Here is an 18,413-nt window from a genome sequence, read left to right on the forward strand (position 1 = left end):
TGTACTCACGGCCGTGCAGGTCTGATAGCCCACACCAAAGTCGAACCGGCACTGCTCGTCCATGGAGTAGTCGATCCCGGGAAGCTCGGGCAGCTGGGGCCATTGATGCTCAAAGGGGTCGTCCAGGAGACAGTCATAGGAGCTGTGGGGACACGAGGGGTGACATGAGGAGAGGGGTGTCACAGGGAAGGGACACACCCCCCCCGACTCACTAGGATCAGGGCAAGGATTCTCAAGTCCACCTCTCTGTCCTCCTCGTGCCTCATTGTCAATGGAGGTCGGCAAGAAGCTCCATCTGCCCCTCTGCCACCCCGCCTTCCCCCTCACTTGGGTCATGGCCAAACTGGGCAAAACTTCCCTGACCCCCATCTCCCCCCTCCTGGGTTCTCCAGCCCTCCGAGACCACCCCTCGGGTGTGACTCGTGGCGGAAGCTCCGGGATGCCCAGTGAGCCTCAGCCAGCTCATGCAGAGCCCAGGGGGCCCGAGGCCCTTAGAAGCCCGGCCGGGTGGGAGCGAGTTAGGCTCTCCCTCACAGAGGGATCCTTCAGGGCCATCTGCAAAGGCAGGAAGCCTCTGAGGCCTGATGGTGAGAGCAGTGAGGAGACCTGCTTCCAAATCTTACTTCTGACACTCACTGTGTGACCATGGGCAAGTGTTTACCTCTCTTATCCTCAGTTCATCATCTGTAAAATGGGGATAATAATGCATCCCCTACTTCCGGGAGTCATTAGCAAAGTGGTGCTTCATAAAGGAACTGTGCTGCAGAAGGGGAAGCTCTGACACCTAATTACATCTGACACACAGTTTAAGGTTCCCCCGGCAGGCGTGCTGGGGACGGAGGGACGGAGCCCCATGAGGGCCACGTCTCGGACCCTGCTGCGGGGGCTGTTACATCTGTGTCTAGGGATCCCCCCCTCACGCGACAAAGGCTCTGGGCCCGGGAGGGGGAGGGGGCGAAGGAGGCACCTACTGTATGTAACGGTTCAGCTCCTGCTTGCTACAGCGAGACCAGTGGTAACGGTGGAAGGCGGCCTGCACCAGCGGCGCCATGATACTACCCATGCTCGTCTCGTCTGCGCACCGGTTCCCCTGGCCATCATGCTCCATGCCTAGCCTAGGAGAAAGGCCCCTGAGCTGGGCTCGTCGAGGAGGCTCCCGACACACGGCAGAGGGGTCTCCCCCAGCCCCACCCCGGCCAGGGGCCTCTGGGGGGTCACTTACACATGGCCAGTCTCATGAGCCACCACAAAGGCGGAGGAAAAGCCGTCCTCGTGGTTAAGGGTACAGCTTCTCAGGGGGTGGCACATGCCAGTAACGGGTGCGTACCCTGCCAGAAGAGAGAGGGGAGGGAGCATGGGGGGTTGGAGAGGATGGAGATGGAGACACAGAAGGAGGGCAAATGAAGGGAGGGGGGAGAAGAGAGGAAGGGAGATTGGGCGGGAGAGAGAGCAAGGAAGGGAGAAAAAGATGGAGGTGGGGAATTGAAAGAGACACAAAGAGAGGGAAGATGAGAAAAGCGAGAGGTAGAGAGAAAGAATTTATGTAAAAAATTGAGAAGCAGAGATAGAGAGGGGGAGAGAGACAGAAACAGACAGATATAGACAAAGAGAAGAGAGAGTTAGAGAGAGAGACAGAGACAGAGAGAGAGAGAGAGAGAGAGAGAGAGAGAGAGAGAGAGAGAGAGAGAGAAACAGACAGACAAAAAAGAGAAACAGAGATGGAGAGAAGCAGAGTCAGAGAGAGACAAAGAGAGAGACAGAGACAGAGAGAGAGAGAGAGAGAGAGAGAGAGAGAGAGAGAGAGAGAGAGAAACAGACAAAAAAGAGAGACAGAGATGGAGAGAAACCGAGTCAGAGAGAGACAGAGACAGAGACAGAGAGAGACAGTCAAAAAGAGAGAGAGAGAGAGAGAGAGAGAGAGAAGAGAGAGAGAGATGGAGAGAGACAGAGAGAGAGAGATGTATCACTGAAATGTAAATGATGCTCTGGGCCAAACATCTCCCCACCCCCATAGTGACCAGGCCTGCTGCACAGCTGGTTAGAGCAGGGTTGGGGGCAGGACACTTAGAAAAAAGAGGGCTCTGGAGATCCAGCCCCATCCCACCCCATCCTGGGGCCCTGCCATGACTGCTGCATTCTGGGCCCCACCCTGAGCTGTCAGACCAATTCCAGGCTGGGGCCGCAGGGACAGGAGCCCAAAGCGTGGACCAGCTGTTGGCCGATGGCTCCTCCCAACCAGTGGCCTCCTAGATTTGAATCTAGCCCAAGCTATCCTCAAATCCAGAGAGGAAGAGAGGCCGGGAGGGATGCTGACTTAGTGGGACCTTGGGAGCCCAGGGTTCCTTCCTCGGGAACTCGCCGAGCCCTCCCCATCAGGCTTCCCCACAGGATGGCTTCCCGCTCTGACCGATCCGCAGCAGCCTCTGCTGACGGCCCAGCCTCCACTTTTAACAAGGAGGGCAGTGGGATTCACAGGACCAGGCCCTGCCCCAAAGCCCCGACCCCTCAGGGCTCAGGCAAGATTCCTGAAGGCTTCTGAGTCACAGACAGGACTGGATGGCAGGAGGCTGCCACAAGGGGACGGGTCCCTGCCCCTTCTCTGGCTACACAGGCCGGACCCCTTACTTCCTCCTCCAAAATTCAGCTTCCTCACTTGTAAAATGAGAGAGCTGGACCCCATGAGCCCTGCTGCCCACTGAGCCTCCATCTTTCTAGTCCTGGATTGTAAGGGAGGCCTTCCCGCTGTGTCCTTCCACACTCCGTGTCCAAAAGGCCCCTCCAGGTCTGACACTCTGTGCTCCAAGTGAATCCCAGCTCATACTCCCCCGTCCAACGACACCAGAGCCCGACACTCCCTCTCCCAACTCGGTGCATTTTCTCTGGCTGTCTCCCATTGGTACTGGAACACTCTTTGAGCTCATCAGGGCCTCCTGACCTCCCCAGTCAATCCCGGCCTTTCCCCCCGGCCTGTTTAATCCCAGGACCTTCCCCAGAGACTCCTCTAACTCACTCTTGCTTGCATATTATACTACATGGCTGTTTGGATGCCATCTCCACCATTAGGCTGCACACTCTCAAGAAAAAGGATTATTTGGGGGTTTTCCCCTTTCTTTGTAGTCCAGCTCTTAGCACGTATCTGGCACACAGTAGGTCTTAAGCAATGCTGGCTAATTGCTCATCCAGAAAGAACCTTCCCAGCCCTGAGAGCCCTTCCTGCTTGGGCAGTCCAGCATCTTCGGGTCTTTTCAGTTCCTTCAATTCCACTTGGGAAATGAGTGCTCAAGCAGCAGGATCTCTCTTTCTGGGATTAACGAGAGATTTTTCATAAGGATTTGAGAAGATCCAGGAAGCAGAGGGGATCAATTCAATCCAATTTAAGAATATTGATAACTGATACAGCTCAGGTTCTCAGGCCCAACCGTTAAGAAAGAGAAGGGTTTGCTCCCTGTACCAAAAATTGAATCAAACACTTTTCCTCACAATAGCTCTGATATACAGATGGGGCTGGTGTTAATATTCCCCCCTTTTTTTTTCTGAGGCAATTCTGAGGGATTAAGTGACTTGCCCAGGGTCACACAGCTAGGAAATGTGTCTGAGACTAGTTTTGAACTCAGGTCCTCCTGACTTCAGGGCTGGTGCTCTATCCACTGCACCACCTAGCTGCCTCCCCCCCCCCAAAAAAAAAAAATATTCCCATTTTATAGATGAGGAAATAGAGGCTTAGGGAAGAGCCTAATTCCTCAGGGAAGTGACTCTAATCAATCAACAAGCAATCAAGCACCTCCATGAGCTAGCCAAGTTCAGCACTCCAAGTTGACGTTTGTTTGTTTTCGATTTAATCGGCTCTGGAGCGTCATTCTAATTGTTCATTGTCTCCCTGTGGCTGAGGCCCCTGGGATGGAGAGCTGGTGGGGATTTCGGAAATCGCGTGTCCCATGTTTCTCATTTGCCAAAGGAGGGAAGTGAGGCACCCCTCGGGAGAACTGTCTTGCCCCCCAGCTGGTGAGTAAGAGAAGCGAGATTTACATCAAAGTTCTCCCACAGCTCGTGAAATACGCCATCCTCGTGACGCCCTCAAGGAAGCCCCTGATTCTGCCGACAGCAAAGGCCGTTTCGCAAACCTTCCCCACGCGTGGGTTCGAAGGCTCAGAGAGAGGGCTGGAAAAACCCCTCTTTGCAGTCCTGAGGCTGGGCGGAGCGGTGGGCATGGGCGGGGCTGGGGGCTCCTCTCTCCCTTCTTCCCCTCCGGCCAGCTGCGCACCCGTCTATGGGGAATACAGTACCTTGCATACCTGCGGGACCAAAATCCTGCCGCGTGAGGAAAACGGCGTGGTCGTGGTGCTCGGCGTGGTCAGGGTCGGAACGCTGCTGGGAGTGGGCCCAGCGGCACACCTGCTCCAGACTCCGGGACGGGTTCCCTCGCTCAATCAGGCTCAGAGACTGGAAGGAGTTTGGGGAGTACAGAACCAGAGCCGGGTCAACCTTGTTGCCATGCATTAGAACGGAATCGGTGCCCGCGAAGCGGAAAGAGCACCGAGTGAGCCTGAGTTCAAATCCCACCTCTGACCCTACTGGCAAGTACCATTTAACCTCCCAGGGTCTCTGTTTCCTCAGCTATAAAGTGAAAAGGTCGGACTAGGCGACCTTCGAAGCTCCTGACAGCCCTAAATTCTGTTATCCTGAGCCCAGGATTGAAGAGGTTCTCAAGGTCTAGAATGCCCATGAGACTATCCTGGGCAATCCCATAATCCCAAAACTTCCTAGCACACTTCAGAGCTCTCCTGGGAAATCCTCTCCATCCCTACCTGGATCTCAGAAACCAATTCCATTGCTCCCCACACTCACTTCCACCTGAAGGGTCTCCCAAAACTCTTCATTGTCCATCCCAAGTCCTATCTCTCTTCCCTGCTCAGAATGTGGAAACCGGCCCCCATCCTCCGCCCCATGGATGACCCGAGACTTGCTAGCTTCCTGCCTGATGACAAGGCTTACCTGTCGGTAGCCCACCATGATCATCCGCACCAAGGCGATGTTCATATGCACTCCCAGGGATTCATCATGGTAGATCTCATCCACCTGCAGAAGGGAAGGAGAGAACATGGGCTAGCACTTGCAGAGAAGAGAAGTCACCGATACCTGTAGACTCCACAAGCCAGTTGGTCTCAGGCTTTAATGCTGATCTAAGCCAGCTCTCTTCATCTTACAGGGAGGGAAATTAATTTTCCAGGACAGGACTTGACTTGGCCAAAATCATTCAGGTCAACAGAAGAGCAAGGATTTGAAGCTGGGCCCTCCAGCTCCATCCCAGCCTCTTTCCACTACCCCATGCTGACCCTTCAGCTAAAGCCCCTCATTTTGACCCAGAAAAGGTCACCCAACTGGTCAGTATCCAAGCTGGTATGGACATTCAGATCCTCTGACCAGATGCAGAGCTCCGGCCGCCATGTTCTTGTCCATCATCGCCTTTCCCTTTCCTGACATCCTGAAGATGTCAGCTCTCAGCTGAAAAATCTCCTTGGCCATTAAGGAATTGAGGAAGGGAAGGGTCTGCAGACCTCAGGCTTTCCCAGCTTAGTTTTCCTTCCCCTTCATCTCCTTGCCTCCAGACTCTCCTTTATGAAGGGGACAAGCAGCCTCCTCCATGGGCCCTTCCAGGTAGCTCTGACACGCTGTATTCTAATGGTCTGTCCAGCTCCAAAATTCTAACTGTCCTTTCAGTTCTGACCATCTCTGTTCTAAGGGTACAGCTCTTTCAAGTGCAGAGACTGCAGGCCAGTGTGGAGGAGTGAGCTCCCCTAAGTCCCTCAGGGAATTAGCCTTTTAGCTCTAAAAGGCCGGAGCTCCTTCCACTACAGCAACCATCTCACTAATCTCCCTGTCTTGTGTCTCTTCAGCCAGCCAGCCAAAATTAGACTTCTGCTCATCTCTGGGAAATAGTCAGAGCTGACTGTTATAGAGTATGCTAAGTCTGCCGAGCGCTGACAGACAGTATCCCATCTGCTCACCACAGTGACCTTGTGAATCAGGTGCTGTTGTTATCTTCAACTTACAAGTAAACTGAGGCTGAGAGACATTACTACAAGGCAAGAAATGTCACTGCTGAGAGGAATCTTAGACCATTTAGAACATAGAATGTCATTGCTGAGAGGGACCTTAGACTATAGAACCTAGAATGTCATCACTGAGAGGGACCTTAAACTATAGAACCTAGAATGTCAGAGCTGAGAGGAACCTTAGACTATAGAACCTAGAATGTCAGAGCTGACAGGAACCTTAGACTATAGAATCTAGAATGTCGGAGCTGACAGGAACCTTAGACTATAGAATCTAGAATGTCGGAGCTGACAGGAACCTTAGACTAGAGTATAGAATGTCAGAGCTGACAGGAACCTTAGACTATAGAACCTAGAATGTCAGAGCTGAGAGGAACCTTAGACTAGAGCATAGAATGTCAGAGCTGAGAGGATCACTTACATAAAACATAAAATGCTAGAACTAGAAAATCGTGAGACTCTAGAATATAGAATATCAAAGACTATGAATTAATAGTGCAAACTGGAGCTGACAGCTGTGGTAGGAAATAGATAGAACATTGACTCTGGGCTCAAATTCTACCTTAAATTCTACTTATAATCTTGGGTGTGTCACTTGCCACTGTGGTCTCAGTTTCTCCATCTGTAAAACAACATGTTTGAACTAAATCACTTTAAAATCCCCTTCTAGCTCTAAACCTATGATGCTATAAGTTAATAATCAGAACAAGGCAAAATAAAACAAGCTCACCATCATATAGCGGGCAAAAAAGAACAGGAATGAGTTTTGTTTTTTAAACCTCAATATTGGTGAGTCTGTGAGTAAACAGGTACACATACATTGCTGATGTCATTGCAAACCACAGCAATCTTTCTGGCAAATAACCTGGCAACTGATAGATCATAACAGTGACCACACCCTTTGATTTAGTGATCCACCACTGAAAATATCTAAACAGAACTATTTTCACAAACACTTTAGAATTTAGAAAGAAAATGGGAGTTAGAGATCATCTAATCTGCCCTAATTTTACAGGTGATGAAAATCAGACCCAGAAGGGCGAACCGTCAATGACTTTCCCATCTTGAGTTGTTTCTTCATTGTATTTTCAGTTCTTAATTGTCTCTCTCCCTCTTCTTTCCCCATCATTAAGAAGCTGAGAAAAATAAAATCTATTACAAATCTGAATAGTCCTACAAAATTAATTCTGAATTTATTTTATAACTCTGTATGTATTTGGATGGGTTAGTATTGAATCTCCTGCGGAGCAAGAACTGTTTACTTTGTCTTCACATATTCTGACTCCAGCATCTAGGACAGTGGAGAACAGGGGACGAGAACAAGCATTTATTGCATCTACTATGCGTCAGGGACTATTTTAAGTCTTTATAAATGTTTCATTTTACCCTCATAACAATCTTCCGAACAAGGTACTGTTATTATTCCCATTTTATAGTTGAAAAAACTTAAGGCAAACAAGTTAAATGACTTGCCCAAGATCTCATAGCTATTAAGTAGCTGAGTCTGAATTTGAACTCCAGATATTCCCGTCACTATGCCCAGTGTTCTATTCATTATGCCCCCAAACAAGTGTCTTGTACATAATAGCTTCTTAATAAATATTTGCTAAATTTAACTGAATGTCCCACCACCACATTTGGTCTGGGAGTGGGTACAGTCATGAATTTATAGCTGGAAGGATCCTGGGGTACCTTTTAACCCAACCCTGCTCATCTTGTAGAAAAAGATGTAGAGAAATGAGATGATTCCCAAAAGTCCCCCTGGGATTAGCTAAGCAGTGGAACAGGATTTGAACCTGCCATTATCTGGTTCCAAACCCCTTCCACTAAACCATCCTGTCCCCTTAAAGGGTGAGGGAAAACTGTGGGGTTATGCCCAGGATACAGGGGCTTTGGAAGGAGCACGGTCCAATGAAATGAGCTTTGGTTCTCACATAAGAGGAATTGAGTTGGAATCCTGCCTTTGACATTTACTAGCTGTGTGATCTTGGGAAGGTTACTTAATTCCCTAGGGACTCAGTTTCCTCATCTGCAAAATGGGAAGGTTGGACAAGACAATTTTGGGGGTTTCTTCCAATGCTAGATCAATGACTTGGGTTTAAATTTTAGATGTGCCACTTACTATTGGGTGATCTTGGACTTGTGGGCCTCAGTTGTCTCATCTGTAAAATGAGGGGGTCAGCTTGATAACCACCTCCAACCCAAGATGTAGAATCCGTTACAAAGCTGTCTCAGTTGGACAAACCAAGTGGATGAAAAGTGTCAATTATGAGAAGCTGTAGAATGGGAAGAGCACTGAGTAGTGCTTACAATAAACTGGGCCTGGAATTTAACGGGAGGAAGGGGAGAGGGAAGAAAAGAAAGACAAGGAGAAATAGAAGAAAAAAAGAAGAGAGAGGAAGACGAGGAAGAGGAAGAGAATAAAGAGAAGGAGACAGTGGGAGAGGGAGAAGAGAAGAAGAAATTAGAGGAGGAAAAAAGGAAGTGAAGGAGGAAGACAGGGAGGAAAAGAAGAGGGAAGAGGAGAAGAGGGAAAAGGAAAAGGAGGAGGAGATGAGGCTATTCATATTTATTAAACCATGCTGTTCTTTACAGGATTCCACATTTCCCATTCCAGTAAAACCCCAGTGTCCTTTTTGACTATGGGGCCATGAACTAGGGAAAATCTGAAAGACAATTAAAAAACAATTGCAGTAGACAGTACAGTGGGTGGAAGGAAGCCAGTGAGGATCTGCTTAAGAAGTGACATAGGAGCCATGACTGAGGATTTACCAAGGAGCCTGAGCACTATTGTGTTATCCCCAAGATGAAGCAGAGAGACACTTCCAAAGAACTTAGTACGTCCTCTAGAGAGGACCGATAAGTGACACGGGAAGGAGCCATATTGGAGAAGAGAATGCATGTTCCTCAAGGCAGAGACAGGTTTTGTTTTTGCTCTATACAGTGTCCCTGTTGCTTAGCATAGCAGATCAATAGATATTTGTTGATTAATGGAGTGAAAGTGTAGATAAATTATAATATGCACCAAAGAAAGCGCCTGCCTTAACAAGGTGGCAGTGCCACTGAAGGCCTGAATTAAGGCAATCATGACCACCATCAACTTGGAATCCATCTCCCTGGCCAGGTCAGGTCAGGTCCAGTTTTGGAAGACTTTCAGACTGAAGCTGTGAGATGACCCCAGAGAGCACCAGATTTGAGAGGACTCTAGGAACAGGACTGGAAGCATCAGCCATGGCAGCCAGGTATGTGTGGCAGGGGGGCATAGGAGCTAGGGGGCTACTTCACCCCAGAAAACTGCCGTGCCAGTATGGATGATTATGGGATGGAGCTCTAACAGCTTAAAATGACACTAAGACTTTGGGGATATCCCATATTGCAATGAGACTTCCAGATACGTAGCTGAACAATCCTATCCTCCTCTGTAGACTAGATTAAGTCCCTTCCCAAATATCCGTTTCAATCTCTCCCCCTACAAAATGAGACTAACCAAACAGGTTCTAGGTGAGCCACTCAGAGGATCAGTTCTCAGCCTACAAAATGAGATTAACCAAACAGGTTCTAGGTGAGCCACTCAGAGGATCTTGACTCTATCACTACCTACATGATCTTGATCAAGTTATTTAACCTCAGAAAATCTGTTTTTTCAACTGTGAAATGGAGTTAAACAAGATGGCCCATACAATTTCTTCATCTCCACATCTAAGATTCTAGGATAGTTCATCCCCCTTGCTCTCAGTTTCCTCATCTGTAAAGGGAGGGGGTTCAGACTGCATGAGGTCTGAAATCACTTTCAGCTCTAGACCTCTCATCCCATGCTGTCTCAAATCATGCCTCAGGCATTCACTAATTAATTAAATGTGTGACTGAGCAAATAACTTCATCCTTTTGGCCTCAGTTTCTTCAACGGTAAAATATAGATAATAACAGCCCCTTCCTTCCAGGGTTGGTGTGAGGATCAAATTAAATAATATTTGTAAAGCCATTTGCACAGGGCCTGGCACACAGTAGGCACTTAATAACTGCTTCTCCTTGTCCCCTCCCTGTCTGCCATGCCTCCCAGCTGTGGCACTGTGTTCTAACGCTCCTTTCAGCTCTCATCTTGCAGTCTCGAGTTCAGCTGGGACCATTCAGACAGGCAGGCCTGCCCTGGCTCTGACTCCAAAGCTCCATCATCACTCATTCTTCACACTGGTCCAGGCTGTGTGTGGGCTATTCAGCAGGCAATAAGAGGCATGACCCAGACCAACCCAAATCCCTGTAAACACGACCGCGTACCACAATGACGACTTAAGGGGAGAGGACTCAAGACCAAATTCTCTGGGCTTCTCCAACCCCTGGCCTCCTCCCAGCACTCCCTCCTCCCTCTGCTCTGACTAAACGTTCTCTTCTCACCAAGCAGCAGCTCCCAGTGCCCGGCCAGGCTCTCCTTCCACCAACTCACCGACTTCCCAGCAGCCTTAGAACGCTATGCCCTAGTAGGGCTGCTTGCTCAGCTGATCAGTAATCATTCCCCCGTCTGCTGAGCCCATAACATCAAGAATGGACAGAATCCCCTCCACGGCTCTAACAATAATTGCTCCCCCTCACTCTCCAAGAGTCAGGGTAGCTTGGTGGGGCAAGCACGGGCTTTGGAGTCAGACGGAGGAGGAACGGGCATTCAAATCATGCCTCTGTTACTAATCTGTATGACCTCAAGCAATTGACAACCCTCTGAAGCCTCAGTTTCCTCATTTATAGAAGAGATTATACTAGATGGCTCCCAGAGTTATCTGGCTCTGTGACTATGTTATTCCATTTGCCTGACAGTGAGTCTGGTGGTAGAGAAACAGGAAGTGCTACAGCTCAATGGCTGGGACTCCTGGTAAGGAAAGACCGAGGGAAGAACAGAAAGGGTGGAGGATGAATTATGAAATTATGCCTAATCGCTCTATTTCTTTACAATCATTTCTGTCTTTGTTTTACCAGGTCTTAGTCCATAAAATAAGTGTTTACTAAGTGTTTGTTGACTAACTGACTGACTGACAGTTCTCTCCCAGGCTAGTAGAAAAGAATAATCGATTCTGCCTATGTTTTGAAACTTCAGAGCTGGAAAGAACACTGGATTTGGAGCCAGAAGACCAGAGTTCAAATCCCAGCTCTGCTATTTACTAATTGTGTGATTTTCTAGAATTCACTTGACCTCTTTGGATCTCAGTTTCCTCACCTCTCCAAAGGGAATTTTCAAAAATTATAAGTTTCTGCTCTAATTTCTATGGAAAACTTCAAAAGTGATTTCATCCCTCTGTATTCAAACTGGAATCCTTTCCACAATATCCATGACAAGTTGGAGCTTCACATATCTGTGTGACTTTAGGCAAGTCACCCCACCTGTCAGGACTTCATGAGTTTCCCCATCTATAACATGGAGGAATGTCTCTGAAGTCCCTTCTAACTTCCTATGTATACTCTTAGATAAATCACAGCCTCCCGGGGCCTCAGTTTCTTCATCTGTAAAATGAGGTATTGAACTAGATGACCAACTTTCCCCACTTTAGCTCTCCCCCACCTTGTGCTGAGCATGGAAAAAGAGAAAGGCAACATGAAATGGTTTGGGCAGCTCTGATGGTTAAAGAGGTTTCCCATATATAGTCTACGTCCTCCTTTCTGGAACCTCCCCCTGTACTTCCTAGTTCTGTTCTCTGGAGCCGAGCAGAATTGGCCTCCATGTTCTTTTAAAGATTACTGGGAAAGAAAAGGGGTGAGGGGGCAGCTAGGATAGAGTACCAGCCCTGGAGTCAGGAGGATCTGAGCTCAAATATGGCCTCAGACACTTACCTGCTGGGTTACCCTGGACACTTAAGCCCAATTGCCTCAAAGAAGAAAGCTCACCAACAGCTGCTCAGAAATCACATCTGCCTCCTTTCCCCCCAGAATGTTGGTATATAGCATGGGACTGGGCACTAGTGTGGTTGGGCGAACAGATAGAGCTTGACATCCAACAAAGGAAGTGGAAGAAGGTTCACCGGCCTTTGTGAAGCAGGAAACAGGAAGCCAGTGAAGGTCTTTGAACAGAGAAATAAAACGGTCGTACGTGTATACTAAGAAGACCTAAGACAGTGCTTCACACGCACGGGAGCCCAAAAAACGTTTGGCGAATTGCGGACCAAGCTGCGAGGAAGGTGCAGGCTGGGTTAGAGGGGCAAGGAACTGGAAGTAAGAACCTGCCTGTGAGACTGGCATCCAGACAAGAAACAATAATGGCCAGACCCAACTGCGTGGCTGTGGGAATGGGAAGGAAGGCATGGACTAGGAGGAGGCGGTGTATTGGAAAGAACATTGAATCTGGACTTAACAGAGCTGGGTTCACATCTCAGTTCTACCATTTCCTACCTGTGTGACCCAGGATTAGTCTATTAAAGCCTCAGTTGTTCAGTGAGGGGAGTCGGATTGGATGCTCTCTGAGTGATCTTCCAGTTTTAAATCTGTGATCCTGCATATGGTGCTCTCTGAGCCTCAGTTTCCCCATCTGTTCAATAGAGGGAGGGGGGGTTGAACGAGACCAAGTCTGCCATCCCATGTTCCCTTGGCTTGGCTCTGACTCTGACCTGCTCAGCCACAGCCCTCTTAATGCTGGGCTATAAGCCATGCCAAGGGGCGGGAGGCGCCACAGTGGCCCCGGGCCAGGGCCTGTTATAACAAGTGGCGTCAGCCAGGGGGTATGGTTAACTCCTCGGCTGTGTGGCTGATGACCTGGGGCTTCCAGCTGGGCGGAAAGCCAGCCGAGTGGGCTGGGCAGGGAGGGAATGCCCTCCAGAGCTGGGCAGCCGTCCCTCCCTCTGCTCACGCTGTCCCTGAGCCTCCTGCAGCTGCAGAGCCTGGCACCATGGGGGAATGTCTGAGCCCAGCAGCTTCCTGCCTGGGAGCACCTACTCGGCAGCCGCAGCCTAGTGGAAAGAGCCCTGGCTCCACGATCGGGCACGCTTGGTTCAAATCCTGGCACTGCCCCTCTGGGACCAGATGCCCCTGACAATCACTTTACCTTGCAGACCTTTGTATCCCCGTGTGTAAAATGAGAGGGGCTGGGCTAGGATCACTGATCAAGTGCCAGAGAAACCTCAGAGGCCATCTAGTCCAACCCCTCGTTTTTACAGAGAGAAACTGAGGCACACCCCTGTGAAGTCACACAGAATCTAGAGCTGCAGGCGCTCTCAGAGGCCAGACAGCCCAATCCTCCCCTTTTACAGATGGGGAAATGGAGGCTTGATCACGGAGCACAGATAATCAGTGGCTGCCCAGGTTTTCTGAAAACTCTCTGCATCATAAAAGTCTGCCTTCAGCCAAGTAACGGACAGTCATGACCTCCTCCAGGAGTCTACTTCTACCAGACAAATATCCACCAATTCATCCCTCACCATCCTGGCCACATTCTTCAGGGCACAAGTCAGCCAGTTGCCGTCCTTCATCAAATATGGTGCCCAGAATGAAACCCAATCCTCCCTAAGGAGCCTGAGCATGGCAGGAGACCAGGGCAAGACAACGACCTCCCTCATGGTGGCACTGCATCTATCAGGGAAATCTAAAAGTGCATCAACTGTTTTGGTCCCATTGATAATTAATATTGAGCTTGGTCCACTAGGACCACGGCTTTAAGGTCAGCTTTAAGGGAAGAGGAAAATAAAGGAAAAGAAGGAGGAGCAGGAAGAGCAGAAAGAGAAGAGGAGGAAGAAGAGAAAAAGAAAAGAAGAAGGAGGAGGAGGAGGAGGGAAAAGAAGGAGGAGGAGAAGGAGGAGGAAGAGGAAGAGGAGGAAGAGGAGGAAGAAGAGGAGGAGGAGAAGGAGGAAAAGGGAGGAGGAGGAGGAAAAAGAAGGAAGAGGAGGAGGAGGAGGAGGAAAAGGGAGGAGGAGGAGGAAAAAGAAGGAAGAGGAGGAGGAGGAGGAGGAGGAGGAGGAGGAGGAGGAGGAGGAGGAAAAGGGAGGAGGAGGAGGAGGAAAAAGAAGGAAGAGGAGGAGGAGGAAGAAAAAGAAGAAGGAGGAGGAGGAGGAAAAGGAGGAAGGAGGAGGAGGAGGAGGAGGAGGAGAAGAAGAAGAAGAAGAAGAAGAAGAAGAAGAAGAAGAAGAAGAAGAAGAAGAAGAAGAAGAAGAAGAAGAAGAAGAAGAAGAAGAAGAAGAAGAAGAAGAAGAAGAAGAAGAAGAAGAAGAAGAAGAAGAAGAAGAAGAAGAAGAAGAAGAAGAAGAAGAAGAAGAAGAAGAAGAAGAACTGCTGGTGGGTGTCCAAGGTTTGTTTGTACCATGTTACAATTCTCCCTCTTAAGAAACCCCTTCTTCCAACCTCATCTATTCCCTCCCAGAATACCTTTCAGACTTGGACTGCCTCTAAGGTGAGTGGGAGAGTGTGACGGGAGGGAAATTAGGAAGAAATCTGCTTGCTGTTTGCCCTGGTTTCTCTGGCACAGAGAGGAGGAAGGAGGGACAGAGACGAGGATGGAAGCCTTGCTGCAGGCACTCTATAAGGCAGCCCTGGCCCGGTCTGGACCTGAATACCCCCTTCTCAGCAGTTAGAGGATGAATCGTCATTCCCCAAAGAAGTTAAGGCCGTTCATCCCAAAGACACACAGGCAAGACGGTTTTTAAAAGGGGATTTCCTCGGATTGCAAAATCATTCCCCCTCAAGGGTGCAGCTGAGTTGGCAGACTTCCAAACCTGGGTGGCCAACTTCCTCTTCCTGATTTTAGGCTAATACAGTTTCCAAGTGTATTCAACCTGGAACAGGTGCCTGACACAACTATAGGATCCCTGAATGTCAGGTTAGATCAAAGGGCATAAAATGTGTGAGTTTTGAGACCCTTAGGACATAAAGAGTATGAGAATTCAGAGAACCCTTAGAACATGAAAGCTGGAAGAGAGCTTGGAACACAGAAGTTCAGAGAAGAACCAGAAACATAGAATGTCAGACCTGCATGGGGCCTAAGAACACAGAATGTCACAGAAGAACTGGAGACATAGAATGTCAGACTTGGAAGGGGTCTTAGAACCTAGAATTTCAGAAAAGAATTAGAGACATAGGATGTCAGACCTGGAAGGAGCTTAGAACAAAGAAGGTCAGAGAGAAACTGGAGACATAGAATGTCAGACTTGGAAGGGTCTTAGAATCCAGAATTTCAGAAAGGAATTGGAGACATAGGATGTCAGACCTGAAAGGGCCCTTAGAACACAGAATGTCAGAGAGGAAGCAGAGACATGGAATGTCAGACCCAAATGGGGCCTAAGAACACATCATGTCAGAGGGGCACTGGAGACATAGGATGTCAGACTTGGAAGGGTCCTTAGCATATAGAACATCAGAGAAGAACCGTAGACAGAACATCAGAACTGGAAGGGTCCCAGAACACAGAAGCATTCACAAGCCTGTGCACCGAAAAAAGAAAACAAACAGGAGTAATTGGGGAAAATGCCAAGAGAACAACTCAGGCTTCCTGCCATCAGTAGCCTTAGCCCTGGGTGACAGTGGAAAGCAGCAGTCCTTGGGAACTACTTATTGGGGGGCTCAGAGGGTCCTCTTTTTCAGGGATAGGTTGGCTGGGGCAGCCTCAAAGGTCCCTCGAGCTCTGAGGTTCTCCGATTCTGTGGCTGAGATTAAGGAGGCCCCTACCTCATCCTGAGCCACAGTCCAGAAGCCTGGGCAGCTTTGCTGTGGAGGCTTAAGTTCAAGATCCATTACCCAACTGCCCGAGGCTAAGCTAAAGCTCTGAGGGAGCTGCTTCTCTGGTTCAGAGCTCTGAGCTTCAAAGGGTCCAGTCTGGAGTGTTTATTATATCCCTCTTAAAGGTGCCCTTGTTCCCCTCGGCTATCTGGGGCCTGGAGGAGGTGAGGGGCCTTTCGTGCAGCCTGGCTGGCCACAGGCCCTCCAGCCCCACACCCCAGGCTGGTTCTTCCTCTGCCCCACCAGCCACTCCTAAGAGCCCCACTTCTCTCCTCTGTTCAGGCCGCCTCACCCCAACAGGGTCCCTTTCATAAAGGCAACAATGGCTGGCATTTATCACTCACTCCCGTGTTCCAGACACTCTGCAGTATTCATGACACCAGGACTCCCAGAGTTCATGAGCCTTCCGGAAATGGCATCACTCAGGGGAAAGCAGATCCAGGGCTCTAAAAGCTGAGCCAAGACCCCTCCCCCTGGCGCCCCACATTTCCCATTTATCTGCCAGCCAGGCAACCCTGGGAAGAGTTGGCCAAGGTCACCCAGTTCTACAGGACCAGGCTCTTTGGGTGTTTCTGCAGGCTGCCTCCTATTTCCCAGCTTTCAAGCTTTACAAGTATTTTCTTCACAACCACCCCCACTGTGAGAGAGAAAGCATGAAAGTTCTAGTATCCTCATCGTACAGATGGGGAAACTGAGGCTCAGAAGGGATCCCAGAATCTACAGTCAGTCCAACCCAAAGTCACCCTTTTCAAGATCACAAAGCTAATATGCACCGAGAACTGGAAATGAATCTGTGAAGGGTGGAAAGGGTGGAAAGATCTGGAGGCAGAAGTTGTTTTGGCAGCTATTTCGTGACTGTATGACCTTGAAAAGATCACTTCTCTCTAGGTCTCAGTTTCCTCTGCAAGATGAAAGACTTGACAACAATTTAAACAAAAAAATCATTAGTTAAAAGGAAGCCAGTGGTTGAGGAGCTGAAAGAGAAATCACAACTTTGAATCCTGGGAAGTTAAATAAAATAATAGCCTCCCCTATTGAATCTGGAGGAACCAATTCTAGAGACCATGAGATTCAATATCCTCAATTTACACATGAGGAAAGTAAGGCAGAGAGAGGGGAAGCGGTCTGTCCAAGATCACACGACAGGGGCAAAGGATGAATTTAAATCTGGGTCCTCTGATTCTAAGCTCAGTGACATTCCTATAAAACTTGATTTTAAAACAATCTGCCTTTAGGAACTATATTCACAGTCATTGAGAATGGCCTTAGACCAGTCCTATCACTCACCTCAGAACCGCCAAGATGGCGACAAGCTCCTTTTCTATTTAACCCTTCTTTGTTCCTTTCATAGGATCACAGAGATGGGCTGAAACCATGAGCCATGATTAAATCAACTCTGCCAAGGCTCCTAGATGGGATGTGCTAACCTGCTGTCTTATGGCCCCACTCACTATCCCTAAAATATTATGGACTAAAGCCCCTCTCCCCCACCAAAGCTACCACTTCCCTGTGTATCGTTTCTCCCGTTAGAATGTAAGCTCCTTTCAGGGAGCTTTTCAGAAAAGCCTGGAAAGACCTACACGAACTGACGCTAAGTGAAGTGAGCGGACCCAAGAGAACATTGTACTTACTAACAACAAGATTGTGTGACATCGACTGTAATGGACTTGGCTCTTTTCAACAAAGTGGTGGTTCAAGGCCGTTCTAATAGACTTGGGATAGATAGAAAGTGCCATCCAGCTCCAGAGAGGGAACTATGGAGACTGAATGTAGATCAAAGCATAGTGTTTTCATCTTTTTGTTATTAGTTTCTTTGCTTGTATTTTTTCTCGAGTTTTTTTTTTCCTTTTGATCTTATTTTTCTTATGCAGCATGACGAATGTGGAAATATGTTGAGAAGAATTGCACATATTTAATCTATGTCAGATTGTTTGCTTGAGAAAAATTGGGAATGGAAGGTTTTGCAGGGATGAATGTCGAAAACTACCTTTGCATGTATTTGGATAAATAAAATACTATTAATAAAGGGGGAAAAGAACGTAAGCCCCTCAAGGGCAGGGGCAGTGTTTGCTTTTATACTTGTCTCTTCAGCACTTAGCACAGTGCCTGGCTGATGAAAAGTGCTTCATTAAGACACTTTCTTTCCCTTCCTTTTTCTTTATTCTTTATTCCTTCCTTTCATCCTTTTTTCTTTTCTTCCTTCCTTTCTTTCCCTCCTTTTCTCTTTCTGAACAAAGTGAAGATTACAGGAACTAACTCAGTAGCAAATACAACAGAACTGAAGAGCTGTTTCCTTCATGTCAAGGTCAGATACAGGCTTTCTGCCAAGGCCAGGATCAATAACATCCCTCAAGTTCCAGAATGTTACTGGAAAATAATATTATCTTTAATTTACAGGGCAACTAGGTGGCACTATAGTAGTTAGAGCATCAGGACAAGAGTCAGCCAGACTCATCTCCCTGAGTTCAAATCCAGCCTCAGACACTTCCTTGTTGTACAATTTGGGACAATTCACTTCATCCTGTTTGCCTTAGTTTCCTCATCTGTAAAATGATCCAGAGAAAGAAATGGCAAATAACTCTAATATTTCTGCCAAGAAAACCCCAAATGGGGTCATAAAGAATTGGATATAACAAAAACAAATAAATAAATAAATAACTGAGCAATAGTTTATTTAAAGAA

At 48.3% G+C, this 18,413-nt stretch overlaps 1 protein-coding gene across 1 annotated transcript in view; it reads right to left on the bottom strand.

Annotated features, from left to right (window-relative positions):
- LOC127546994 (A disintegrin and metalloproteinase with thrombospondin motifs 14-like) overlaps positions 1-18,413 on the bottom strand; it is a 64,829-nt gene that overhangs the window by 31,268 nt on the left and 15,148 nt on the right. Inside the window, exons 3-7 of the mRNA XM_051973861.1 lie at positions 4,993-5,076; positions 4,284-4,440; positions 1,223-1,328; positions 972-1,115; positions 10-142 (exon numbers count right to left, since the gene is read on the bottom strand). Coding sequence (XP_051829821.1) covers positions 10-142; positions 972-1,115; positions 1,223-1,328; positions 4,284-4,440; positions 4,993-5,076 — 624 coding nt within the window. The remainder of the gene's footprint in view (positions 1-9; positions 143-971; positions 1,116-1,222; positions 1,329-4,283; positions 4,441-4,992; positions 5,077-18,413) is intronic.

The sequence above is a fragment of the Antechinus flavipes genome, chromosome 2, assembly GCF_016432865.1.
Source record: "Antechinus flavipes isolate AdamAnt ecotype Samford, QLD, Australia chromosome 2, AdamAnt_v2, whole genome shotgun sequence".
Taxonomy (NCBI): domain Eukaryota; kingdom Metazoa; phylum Chordata; class Mammalia; order Dasyuromorphia; family Dasyuridae; genus Antechinus; species Antechinus flavipes.